The sequence below is a fragment of the Olea europaea genome, chromosome 2, assembly GCF_002742605.1.
Source record: "Olea europaea var. sylvestris chromosome 2, O_europaea_v1, whole genome shotgun sequence".
Taxonomy (NCBI): Eukaryota; Viridiplantae; Streptophyta; class Magnoliopsida; order Lamiales; family Oleaceae; genus Olea; species Olea europaea.
Window position 1 is genome coordinate 24,178,712 of NC_036238.1, and position 14,005 is coordinate 24,192,716.

The 14,005-nt window shown below is 32.3% G+C and overlaps 1 protein-coding gene across 2 annotated transcripts; it reads right to left on the reverse strand.

The window, feature by feature from the left end:
* Window positions 1-4,347: 4,347 nt before the first annotated feature.
* On the reverse strand, window positions 4,348-10,810 carry LOC111367509 (14-3-3 protein 1-like). Of its 2 annotated transcripts, XM_022988438.1 has the most exons (5): window positions 10,260-10,810; window positions 9,288-9,410; window positions 6,540-6,656; window positions 6,103-6,156; window positions 4,348-4,649 (listed from the first exon to the last, which is right to left on the reverse strand). In XM_022988438.1, exons 1-4 carry the CDS (start codon window positions 10,737-10,739, stop codon window positions 6,136-6,138), a joined length of 741 nt encoding a protein of 246 aa, XP_022844206.1. In that variant the 5' UTR covers window positions 10,740-10,810; the 3' UTR covers window positions 4,348-4,649; window positions 6,103-6,135. The 2 variants fall into 2 exon arrangements, with proteins under 2 accessions (XP_022844206.1, XP_022844196.1); XM_022988428.1 differs by lacking the exon at window positions 4,348-4,649 and having other exon boundaries at window positions 5,866-6,156; window positions 10,260-10,809.
* Between the last annotated feature and the right edge of the window lie 3,195 nt (window positions 10,811-14,005).

Genomic DNA, 14,005 nt, shown 5'->3' on the forward strand with positions numbered 1-14,005 from the left:
CATGCAATTGTGATAATCGATAATTTCATTTTTATTTACTATTCTTTTCCAACATATAATAAACTTATGATTATTACGAGATAATCCCATTTCTAGTTCAAATTCATTTGGCAAACATGTATTGACACTTATAATTATCACACATGATTGCACACGTCATAAATTTTGTTTGTAATATTTATTGTCCATGTATTCTATAAATAATGTTCTACTTACCGTGAGTTTTCTAACACTACGAATAAACAACTTATTGATCTAATAGTGCGCAACATTAAAACAATGTAATTATATATATTAATAGAATTACAAATTAAAAACTAAGAATCAAATAGTTGTCATCCATCCAATACAAAAGATTTTAGCATAGCATATAAATGTAAGAATTACAAAGAAAATAAAAGAAAGTCATCACCCCGAATCATTAGACTATGAAGAAAATTTGAAAATCTTCAATTAATGCCTTCAAATTTGGATTCAAAGGATGAATTCTTTGTTCTTCAATGTATATTCTCTTTATTTATCTCAAAAGTTGGCTTACAATCTCCATCTTTAGGTCTGAATGTGTTCTCCTATTTATATGTATTGCTTCAAAATCAGAATACAGAAATTAAAATATACTTTTTCAATGTAAAATTGGCGTATATGTGTGTAAAGAATTAAACATAGTATCATGAATTCACAAATACTTTCAATTCCCAACCTTCAATGATCAAATCCTTTCATCAGTCGTAAGACTCGCACACTCCAAACTTATTCTTTTCGCTCTTTTCAAGTGTGTGATTTAAGATTGAATTTTTATACTATCATCACCTCTCTAGTTTACGTAAATCTCACTAATTGCAAATTGATATATCAGTAAACAAGGATTCTTCATAGTTTGATTGTTTCAATATCTAGAACTCAACTAGGCTAATAACCCTTTATCAAAAGCCAATTTTCTTAAACAAGTGTTTGGGACTTATCCAATGCATTCAGTACATCTTTTGTTTTATGCACCTACTTTTTCAATTTTTATTTCAACATTTTTTTTTATTTGCAACATTCTCTCCCTTAAACTTTTTAAATGACCAATTTAGCAAGCTTTAGCCAATGACTCTCAAGTCATTTGACTTTAGAGCAACAGATTTTAGCACCCTTACAGACTTAATAATCGAGTCAAAAAAACTATGAAGAGAAATTGTCAACTAAAATATTTTTTTATGCCTTGATTAGTGCAATGTCTCTCAGTAGACACCTATCCAAGTGAACCGACCTCTAACTTGAGCTTTTCACCCAATTTCATCATATTGACCTTAGACAATCCACACAAGATTTTTAATTTTACCGATAGAATCTCCATTTATCTCAACATCTTTCTACAACAATGAAATCTCCCAAACTATTGTAAATTTGCTCTAAAGATGTAAAATTTAGTAGTTTTGGATTTAGCATCTATGGTCCACTATTTCAACCTATCTAATTATGAAATTAACTCATTTCTACACAATGCTTCTTAATTCACGTGCTCAATATATATCATGTTTCTCATGAAAAGTAAAAATTAACTTAAGCATGCAATTTATTCAACAGTTATGGATCAATTCATAATTCAATATATTTCTCACTGTCAGTCAAGCTAACTAACTCACACAAGCAAACAAAAAGAAAATATTTTTGAATTTTTTTTGTAATATCTAAAGAAATAAAATATATACAAAAACACACAAAATAAAAAGACCCAAACTTAAATTAGATATTGTCCTCAATGTCGTAAATTCTAAATCCGTATATAACGGGGTGGAGAAGAAAAGGAAGAAAATGCTCTCATTATATGGCGTGAAAATAATTAGCTAGGTTTGCCTATTGGCCCCGTTGTCTCCTTGGTCAATGTAGGTTTAAATTTTCGTAATTTCATGTTCCTGCACAATGTAGTTAAATAAAACATTAAAAATCAAATACCTAGAACACACTAGCTAAAATAGCTAATAAACCAACTAATATATACGGGACATAAGGAAAACGGGGTGTGGATGATGAGTTTTTAAAATTGAATGAAAACTAATCTAAATTACCTTAAACATTTCTAAATCCAAAAAGCAGAATAAATAAAAGGAATAGAAGTGTTGGGTTATTTCCCAGCAAGCGCTGTTTAAAGTCCTTGGCTCGACTCCTATTACTTTTAGGCTCTTCATAGTGGCTTGAAAAGGGAATTTTCAGCTCTGCATTATATGTATTGATTGCACTTCCTTCTTTCATCTTTCATCCTCCACAAAATCAAGTCTCCATCATTGTCCCTACCAACAATTCCACATTTATCTGGGTGAGAATTACTTGATTGGTTTTCCATTATGAAGCTTTATTGCTTATTCTCTACAATCAGGACTATCTCATTAGATCAAAATCCAGCAAAGCTAGACTTGTAGACAAAAATGGTCTTTTTAGGATTATTGGCATCTGATATGCGTCTTGTATATCAAGGATGGTGAAGTAGCTACAAAAATAAACTCCCACACCTTGATAAGCATGTTTTCAACTATTTTGTAAGGGTATTTCAGCGATCTATCCGCTAGTTGAAGGATGATAGAAACAGTCTTGGAATCTCCCAATCCTAATTTCCTGTAAAGAGGCAAGGGAATTAAGTTAATACTTGCTATTAAATCAATTAAACAATTAATACCTTATGAATTTTCCATGGAGTAAGGTAGAGTGGAACTCTCTACATCTTTAAGTTTAGAAGGGATCCTGCACTGAATAATCCCGTTACATTTTTCAGATAAATTTTTTTGTTTCATGCTCAAGCAACTTCTTCTTCTTATTCAACATCTCCTTCAAGAACTTGAAGTAGTTTAGAATTTGAAGTATTGCGCCAATGAAAGTGATGTTGACATGCAGAGTTCCAAGGACTTCCAAGAATTTTGGGAACTGCTTCTCCAGTTTGGTATATTTCAACCTTTGAGGAAATAGGACTGGGTGTGCAAGTGATTTGACTGGAACTTCTACCTCAACATATGGACTATCTTTCGGCAAGTGCTGATCATTCTCTGTTAATTCTTCAGAATATTCCACTTGTTCCTTGCCCTTCATAGATACCCGAGTATCTTCAGTTTTGTTTCTCCTTGTAATAATATCCAGTAGCTGAACCACACTCTAGTGGTGATGGCCTGAACCTGAGTGGCCAGGATGAATGATGGTGACTCTTTAGATTTAGAATTCACCCCCTCAACTACTAGTACTTGATTGCGTGAGTTTTTCCATGTGTCGTTAGGCAATGTACCCTGTGGTCTATGAGCTATTTGAGCTGCTATCTATCCTACCCGATGTTCTAAATTCTTAATAGAAGCATGTCAATTCTAAAAATTGGTTTCAGTCTTTGTAATATATTGAACTAGCAAATCTTCAAACGGTGACTTTCTTATTTGTAGTTGTTGATATTGTTGGAACCCTGGTGATTTATTCTGATTGTTTCATACATGTCCTTGTCCTCGATTGTTAGACCATGAAAAGTTTGGATGGTTTCTCTTATCCGAATGATATATGTTGGAGTATGGGTTGTTTTGCCATTTCTAGAAGTTCTGCGAATAGCTCGCCTCCTCAGGCTGATTGACATGTATATAAGCAGAAGGGCAGCGTATAGTAGCATGATCCACTCCACAACCTTCGCAATCAGGTAGCAATTGGAGTACCATGTTAATTAACTTAGATAAATTGTCCATTTTCATTGTAAGAACTTTCATTTGCGCAGCCAATGCTGTCAGTGCATCTACGTTGTATAACTCTATTGCTTTCCTTAGGGATTTCCTATCGGTTGGCCACATCAACTGATTTTCAACCATTTTTTCACACAAATCATAGGCCTCATCGATGTTAAGTTTCATCATTGATCCTCCCGTTGAAGCATTTATCATATTCCTAAACTCTTGCTGTAGACCCTAGTAGAAGAGATATTGTTGAGCCTGTTTAGGAATATCAAGGCTAGGGCATTTCTTAAATAAATTCTTGAACCTCTTCTATGCCTCAGGATGACACTCAAAATCTTTCTATTTGAAAGTGTGAACTTCATTCTTGATTTGGTGAACTATAGAATATGGGAAGAATTTAATGGTGAATTTTTAAATCATATCATTCCATGATTGTATGCTCCCTGAAGTTAAACAAAGGAACCATTCTCTTGCGACATCCTTCAAGGTACAAGGGAATAACTGCATTCGAAATGAGTCTTGCTGATATCCCTTTGTGGCTGATCATTTCACATAACATGAGAAAAGCCGAAATATGTTTATGAAGGTTCTTTGTGACTTTCCCAAAAAACCTAATGTCTTAGTGATTTTGAAATTGATTTATGACATCTGAAATTGATTGATGACATCCGATTTGAAGTGGAAATTAAATTGTCCGAAAGAAGGATATACTATGACAGGTTGTACTGATACAGGAATTGGATTTACATTAATCCCCAACTAAAATAGGAGCTTCATTCTCAATAGCTCTCTGTTGATTTGGCTGCGGTAGTTGCTCCGAAACCTGACTTTGATTCTGCGGTTGATTCTAATTATCGGTCATTCTCCTTGTTTGATGTTGCACTCTTCTATGATTTTCTGGATGTCCTTTTGATTTCGTGATCTATTGGAATTAGATCGAGTTCGTCATGATTTTGCATATACCAAATTCATCTGAAAATGGTCAAGATGCAAAAGAATTAAGCAATATAGTAATTAGCCTAAAAATAACAAGAGTCAAAATGAAAACGAATCTATAATACCCAATAACTAAAATTAACACCATTATTATCCTACAATACGCCAAAAACTTCTTCGTCCAAATCCCACAGCCATACAGGTTTGTTGTACAAGTAATAATCGTGATGAGAAAGTTATCGTCCCATAGAGAATAAATTTCAATTCTAGTTTATTTAATATATTTAAATTCCAGACTATAACAAAAGATTCTTGGTTGGTAACTAACTATGTTTTATAACAAAAACTTGTGAAATTAATAATAATAGGTTTAAAAGTCAAATCTGGGTGCATGTACTGAATTTTCAACTTTACTCATCAATTCTTAGTTCTAATTCTGAACCAGCGACAATTAACTTAATTCATTCAATTGTGACAATTGATAATTCCACTTTTATTTCCTATTCTTTTCTAAGATATAATAAACATACGATTACCACAAGACAAATAACAAATTATGTACTAATCTGTCCAAAGAATAAAAAAATATCAACATTTAGAATCTCAAATAAGTATAGAAACTACACTTAGCATATATAATTTATTTAGAAAAAGCTTTAAATCATATATTACCAAATTCTTCGAAAAATATTGAGTTAAAATTTTCACAAGTTTGCATATTCAAAATTGCATATGCACAATGTCTACAATTATTAATTTATTATTAAAGGAAACCAATTAAATTATCACTAATTGTAAAAGGGAAAAAAATGATCTTTTCTTTGCAACGAAATCATTTTAGTGACTCGAAAAGTGATAATGAGGTAAATATAGTACTTAAAACTAAAATTAGAGGAGGTGAATGAGAGTTTTCAAACATTATGATACGCCTATGATATTCTCTTAATAATTTATGGCTGAAATTATAAAACCAAAAAGTGATCATATAGTCAGAATTGTGCTACACGTACAAAATTTCTTTCACAAATCTTTACAGATGCACAATTGTCATTTTTCCATTGACACTTTAACATAAAAAAGAAAAAAGAAAAAAAAGAAAAATGGCCAATCAGGTGCGGCCACCTGTAAAGATTATGTTTCCAAATAATAGGCATGACCATATGATAAAATAGGAAATTTAAAAGTACAAATGAATGAATAGAGAGACATGTTGCTCAAAAAAGCAATTAACATACGACTTTAAGCACAATCATTCGACCAAACATCTTTCCATTGGATTTGTTTCATTCTCTTGGAACTATGTATGTGAATACCTCGTATTCGTTCAAACAAATTTTCTACATTCCAAGAAGCATTTGGAGCATGCAAATCGTCAAAGAAATTCATAAAATTTAAATAAAACTTCGTATTATTAAAACAACAAATAAAAAAACCATGACTAGCTGTATATACGTAAATCCCAAGACAAATTGTGAGATTAAAAGCCCACCTCCTTAATTCAGGAGTAGATTTAGCCATCACCTCAAGCATCGTCTGCTGGATCCTGCATCAATGTAGTTAAATTCATTTCAATTCCAGGTTCTATATAAATAATTTTTCCAAAAACCCAGTATCAGATTACAAGGAAAACTGATCAAAATAGTACTTGCTAGAATTGAATACATACATTTAACTACGACTATCTTCGTTTTTTACATATACAGTCTCGTGTCAGGACAAAAGATCAGAGTTGCATTAGTCGACAAACAATGTAAAACTTTGTAATATCTTATAGTATGAATCCTCGTAAAGTACTCGAACCCAAATTTATTGAGAACAAGGTTTAGGGATTTCATTGCAGTTATGTATCAAATAAATATTGTCCGAAATTAAATGAATATTCATAAGAAAAAATTTGGATTTACATGAAGTTTCTAGGAACTTTACCTGCATATCTGAGGTCCAAAGAGTGAGATTGTCCCTTAGAAGTTGCATGATAAGAGTGCTGTCCTTGTACGACTCCTCCCCCAAAGTGTCCAGCTCAGAAATAGCTTCCTCAAAAGCCTACGTGTATAAAATCAAGTTTAAAACATCGGCCGAGCTTTATGTTGGCACCATCAATAAGTATCGTTTAGAAATAAATGCAAACATCTTTATGCTGTATAATGAGGGGTTTTAGGGGTAGTTAATCTTAAAGAGAATATTTGAATGATATACATGAAATCTTATCTAAGAACTTAAGCTTTCGGATTCATTAGTTCAACATGGTACCAAATTATACGAAGGTCCTAATTTGAAGTCTCACCAGTGCCTATTTAGATAAATTATCCATGTGTCACGTTTCGTGGGAAAAAAATAAATTCCTCCTACATGTGAGGGCTCATGTTGAAGAGAGAATTTAAATCATATACACACGATCTTATCTAATAGCTTCCGCTTTCAGATCAATTAGTTCATCAGTAAATACATTATGCATTGCTCATGCTAGTCAATATCCGTCGAATAGGTAATAATATGGAAGTTAATAAATTGAATCCATTCTCTAAATTCTATTCACTATATATATTAACATCATCCTGTTTTTCTTATTTGGTTATGCCCTAAGTCCAATCAACCTTAGACATAAGTACTCTTAATATATAATTAATGCAGTTTATTGATAGATCTATTATTTAATTAATAAACAATTAAATTAAATAATAGAGTCCGTAAATTCAAATTTTCGTAATTTGTTAATTACAAGAAGTTGTGATTGTGAGATACAAATTATATATGATTGAATCTTAAATTGTCCGCGATCGTATGTAATAACGAGATACATATATCGTTATTACAGATAGACCATCACGTGTGACATTTCTTACTTATGAAGTAAGTAGCTAATCTCACAAATTAAAGTGTAGTGAGACTTAAATGAACACGTGGATTTTTTGTTATAAAACAAAATATTAGAGACCCGTCGAAAGATTTCACATAGATAACTATTTGAGTGTCAGTGGTTAATCTCTAACGTTTAGTAGTGAAATTGATCCTTTGACTTGAGCTCGTCATAATACTTTATATGAGGACAGTCATGCTTTGACGGTGATGGATGTTGCTCTGCTAAGAGCCGCTAATATGGCATCGTTCGGGTATGTCAAGAATCATATGAAAGTTGTGAATGACCAATAGATGATTCGTCACTCTTAGATAGTAAGAGATTATGATCTGCATTTCATTTAATTAAGTCGATAACAAAATCCTTGGCCAAGGTGTATAAGTCGAAATAAGTCGAAAAGGAGTTTTCAACTTATATTGACTTAATAGTGTAGTGAAATATATGATCGATAATCGGGATTGACACAATTCCATATTTCGTTATTGATCGGATCATATTGACGAAAGAATTATAATTTCACGATAAACGAACAAATTTGATTTTGTCATACTACGAGACATTTTTCGTCACATGTATTGCCCTAACATATTGCTAGATGTCAATCTAGAATGACAAATGTGAATTGGTGATAAATTAAAAGGGTGTTTTAATTTATCAATTTTGATTAGATCAAAATAATATTTTACGTCGTTAGGCATCGTGATCAGAAACCTGATGGGTCACACACAAAAAGAGAATTAGAAGATTGTAATTTATCTATTAATTAATTTAACAATCGTTAGGTAAATTAATTAATTGGGTTGCATATTTATATGCCCGAATTAATTAATTGGATTAATTAGTTCAAGGACCGAATTTAATTAAAGGGGTTAATTAAATACTGGATCGGGCCAGGCTAAACCCATTTGGGCTTATATAAATATGACTAGGGCTTTCAAAATTGTAGAGATTTTTCTATTATTCTTGCTAGCACAAGAAAAACTCTAATACTACAATATTGTTCTCTATGTGGATCATAGTTGAAAACTGAACAATTGGACAGCTATGGGTGACAAATCAAAATCGTTGGAACGAAAGAATAGCAAAGGAGTTTGCAGATCTCGTAAAAGGTACCACTTTCTATCACAGTTTCTATCTAAATACAAAAATAAATTCTGGTGGGAATCGAAAATTATTTTATTTCCGCTATGCATGTTTAAGTAGATTCCCAACATTTGGTTAATAAATTATGACACAACTTACTTTAAAATTTCTTGAATATATTTTCGTAAACCTTAATTAAGTTGAATCACTTCATGGATTTTGGGTTTTGGAGACAGCTATAAATGGTCATGGAAGCCTTCCCATGTCGGCTCGTAACCGGTGCAGTATCGAGACTCATGGCAAGTTTCCATGAATGATATGTTAGTCATCGAAAGTTCTAATATATAAAGACAGTCAAAACTACCCACATAAATAGTTCACATTTTAACAGGTCCTTCATGGAAAGATTTCCATTTCCACAATGATTACTTGTGTGGAAATATTAAAAAACCGGTGTGGTTACTGCATGTTGGTTACTTTTACGAGGTATTTTTTTCTAAAATCATTTAAGTTATCTATAATTTCCAAGGTCATATTGGGTGTCATGTTAAATCCAGATGGCCAGATCCCTGCAGTTACGACCTTTTCTTTTTAGTCTTTGAAAACCGAACTAATTATCTACAAAACTGAAAAAGGGAACAAAACGGGAAAACACAGATTGCTCCAATGTGTCAACCATTCGAAAAGGAAAAGGATAAAATTATTCCACTCAGTCATATGTGAGGTCGACTAACCTGTTTAGCCATGTTGCAAGCCTTCTCTGATGCATTTAGAATTTCAAAGTAGAAAACAGAGAAGTTCAACGCCAATCCCAATCGTATAGGATGCGTAGGAGAAAGATCAGCAACTGCAATATCCTGTTAAGAAATCAACACCCAAGAAAGATTGTCAATCACAATTCTTAAGTTAATTTTCCAAGTAAAACGTCTAGACATGAACCTGCGCAGCTTTTCCAATTATCTATAAGCATTTTACCACTAAACGACAATGTGTTAAGAACTTTAAGTTTTTGCTCGTAAACCTTGCAGAAGTCCTTCCAAAGAGAGAAAAGAAAAGACGCGTACCAAAAATTAGTTACTGAACCCAAATATATTCTATATTTCATGGTATCAAAGGTAATTGTTCGAGAGGTCCAGGGGCCGAGGTCTTTGATCGTGGTGGGCCCCATGTGATGCAAGATCGAGGGCCGAGGTGGTAGAGCCAAACCTGGGATTTAATCCCGAGTTGTGTAGCAGAATTGTTAAATATATGAATCTCTCTAACCATTTAAATAGCAACTTAACTCGAGCTTCTATACAAGGTGATTCATTTCCACCATTTTATATCCAAAATAAATCTCCAACCTAACACATAATCTTCAAGTCCGACAATCTCACCAAATTATGCCCCAATATCTCAACCCTCAATCCCAAAATAATCCTTACATCGTTTTATTTCTATCAAAAATACCACCACAAGGCATGAAAATTAGAAATATAACAAGTCTTCAATTTGTCTCAAAACAGATTAAGCAATGAACACAAATAAATATTCGAGTGCATTAACAATTGGGCTCATTTGAACACATCAATCTTAGAATCTATGTGCTCGTTTGAGTCTTAGTAGGATCAAATTATTTGTTCGAGCTTAATGGCTCTAATACGATAGCAAGATTTGGAGAAACTTAAGTCCTTATACGGTATATAAATATATAAAGAGAGAGATACCTGAGCGGCTTTGTAAGCGACCATAGTATCCTCAGCAGCCTGCTTACGCTCATCCCCAACCTTAAACTCCGCTGAGTACCTGTGATAATCTCCCTTCATTTTAAGGTAAAAAACCTTGGAATCACTCGAAGAAGCCGAGGGAATCAAAAAATCATTCAGATTTTTCAAAATTCCGGCGCATATTTCAGACAGCTCGCTCTCGACCTTAGATCTGTAATCCTTAACGAGTGGCACGTCGTCGTCGTTCTTGTGGCTTTCCTCTTTCTGCTCAATCGACGAGACTATGCGCCAGGCGGCACGGAGCGAGCCGATGACGTTCTTGTACGCCACAGAGAGGAGGTTGCGCTCCTCCACTGTGAGCTCGGGACCTTCGGCGGAGGTGACCACCAGCTTGTCCATGAACTTGACCATCTCCTCGTAGCGCTCGGCTTGCTCGGCTAGCTTAGCCATGTACAGGTATTGCTCGCGGGTCAAAGCCATTGGATAAGTCGAAAAATTGGACAGCAGAGAGATTCGAAGTTGACTTTTATTGAGGTTGTAAGAAGAAATAGTTCGGGTTTGGATTATTTATATAAGGGCAATTTTTTTCCAAAAAAATAAAATAAAATAATTACCCTCATCATATATATATTGAAAGTAAAATGTGAGAAAATAAGTTCAACAATAAACAAAAAAATCAGAGACATTTATTGTTATTAATAAGTGGATTATAGTGTCAATATAGCAATTCATTACCCGTCAATTCTAAAGTTATTTTGACGAGTTTTAATTCTCTACATGGGACCGGCTTCCAATTTTCGTAATCGAATTAATTGATCGTTCTTATAACAATAATAATTAGCGTGGTGTTCCTATTTGACAAAATTTTTGGAGATTTTAAGTCGTTGAATCTCATGAAATGTGATTCAAAAAATAGATACGAATTATTGGTTCAATAAATCATGTGAATAAAAATGAAATTTTGACGAATATACAATCTCATAATTTTTTGTCAAACTTGGGCTATATTTGATAAAACCTCTTGACAAGTCATAGAATTTTGTAAGTTTTAAAGAATTATAATATTGGACAAGACATTAAAACCACTAATAATGTAGTTTGATTTTGTAAGTAAAACACCTCAGAATCACTGTCGTGAGGTGTATAAATAATAATAATTAATGTTAATTGAAATAAACAATAGGCTACGTGAGGTGTGCGTGAGGATTTTGTTAGTAGATCCGATGGCAGATACACAAAGAGGCAAGACGTGTCTCGAGCGCCACCTTTATAGTTGCGTGCCAGCAAAATGATGGTATATTTTGCTTAAAAAATGCTTGTTATATATCATCTTTTAAATAATCTTTTTATTGATTGATGAGGTATTAAAAAAAATGATTATTATTTTTTTTTTTGATGAGATTTTAATTCAATCAAATTTTATCGCGTAATCTGGTAAATAAATCGATAACTTATGATGTACATATAGCACAATCAATTTTGCCCTACTTAAAACATGTTGCCCCCGATATGAAAATTATGATCTTTTATTACTATGAATATATGTATTTAAATATTTAATTTAAGTATAAAGTGAAGTGTGGACGGACAAGGTTATTGGCAGAGGCAAAAGGTGTCATGTGGGTTTATTGACCTCATAAAATTTTGGAATTCTGATTTTTGTTTTTAGTTTGCTTCGAAATTTAAATTTTTATTTTAGTAATGTGCACAATTTTTGCTTAGAATGTCAAAATATGAATTCATTAATTAATTTTTCATCCATTCTCAATATCCAGTGTTTGTCAGTTCTATCAAACTCTAATGTTCATCATTGTTAACTTGATGTCGAAGACAGTCACAAATATTTAGTCGACGAACCACCTTCGTTCTCATCTCGAGTCTCAACCCACGATTGACACCATGATGAAAATGTCTGGTTTGACCACTGAATAAGGTAAAAGGCTTCACACTGCAAGACAAGGGTATCTCACTTACGAGTCGATTAAAGATCCAATTTAGATGATAGAATTTATTTTTGTCACTTGACAATGAACAGATGTTTATTAACAATCATGTATGAAACAAGCAACTCAACAAACAATCCCCTTAAATGAAATCTAACCCACTATCAAGGAGTATATCAGAGAATTCCCACCATAGACAATCTCCATTAAAGGTGGGCAAAATATTTGAATCTATACAAACTCTCATAAGGTTTAGCTCGGTTCCTTGAAATTAAGTTCGAACATTGGTTGCCATTTATTAGTATAATATTTTGCTTGAATTTTCCTTTTAATACTTGGTTACATAAATTTTCTTTGTTTCTTTTTTTTCCTTGGATATTTCTAGGTCTGAGCATTTTAACCGGAACCAAAACCGAATCGAAATCGAACGTTCCAGTCCGGTTTATCGAAAAAATAAATTAGGAATCGGAATCGATAACCGATAATCGACTAGGTTCGGTTCGGTTCATGTTTCCTGAACGAGAACCGTGGGTACTCGAGTGGAACCAACTTTTATAAAAAAAATTTATTTATAATTTACAAACTAAAAAAACATATAAAACCTAAAAATCCTAATTTCGGTAGTAATTAGTATAAAACTTTAAACTCTATTCCAAAAAATAAAATTGAATCTTACTTTTTTACATCTCGTCTTACATTAGATTGTTGCATTTAAGAGGTTATTATATGTTAATATTTATAATTTGAGCTTTTTACAAATCAAAAATTTCAAACAAGTTGTGGTATAAGTTGATAAATCAAAGCGATTATTCTTTGTAATTCAAGTTTTTTTTTTACTTTCTTGTATTGTTAATAAACTTAAGTGATTTTTTAAAATTTTTAATACTCGTATTTGATATATTCATTGTTTACGCAATGTTGTACCTTTTTATTATCTTGAGTTCGTGGTTCTCTTTATATATATATATATATATATATATATAGAACGAGTTCAATATGTGAATCGTAATTTTTTAATATTATATTAGTTATGTATTTAATTAGTATTTTTTTTTATATCAATTCGTTTTAAAGTAGAAGAATTTAAGCACTGTTCATAATTAAATTTTATACCTAGTGTGTTTTTCTTATAAATCCAATAAGATTTATTAAGAAAAATAATTTTTTTAAAATTATAATTTCATTTTTTATCTTTGTTTTATTTTCTCCTATTTTCGTGGCTTTTAATATCCAATATTTTGCTCCTTGAAAATTTTTTAACTAAAATTTCTCCGTTGCACAAATATTTTCGAGTAGCTGCATATTAGGTATATGTACCAAAAGGGTCTAAGTAAAAAAATTTATTAAATAAATGTATATAAAAATGTTATGGGTAGAGCCAAAATCGACGGTTTCGATTAGGTTTTGATTCCAATATTTACAAAGACCCGAATGGTTCCATTTACAAAATATCTGAAACATAATGGGTGGTTTTGGATATTGAAATACCCGGACCAACCCACTCAATTCCCACGCCTAGATATTTCACTTTTCTAAACCTTTTTTAGTCGTAATTGCAGCACACAACAATGAATTAAAAACGATAAATGTGAGATTATTTAACTCTAACTTATAAAATTTAATTCCAAAACTCCAAGTAACAAATGATAATATAAAACTTTTCTACGTGCAATAATTTGCATATACCATTTTGGTTTTCCCCACTGAGAAGGAAATAACTTACATATTGACTGATCTGACTCGTTCATTAGCGTGTAGATTCTCAACATATCAGGCTTAGCATGATTTATAGTAATGGACGGG

What these genes read in the sequence shown, in the direction of transcription:
- LOC111367509 (XM_022988438.1), bottom strand. Translation starts at nt 10,739, where the DNA reads ATGGCTTTGACCCGCGAGCAATACCTGTACATGGCTAAGCTAGCCGAG. An exon ending in TCGCTTACAAAGCCGCTCAG is followed by an intron (nt 9,411 to 10,259) that starts GTATCTCTCTCT and finishes ATTTCTTAACAG; the next exon opens with GATATTGCAGTTGCTGATCT. An exon ending in TTTGGACCTCAGATATGCAG is followed by an intron (nt 6,157 to 6,539) that starts GTAAAGTTCCTA and finishes ACATTGATGCAG; the next exon opens with GATCCAGCAGACGATGCTTG.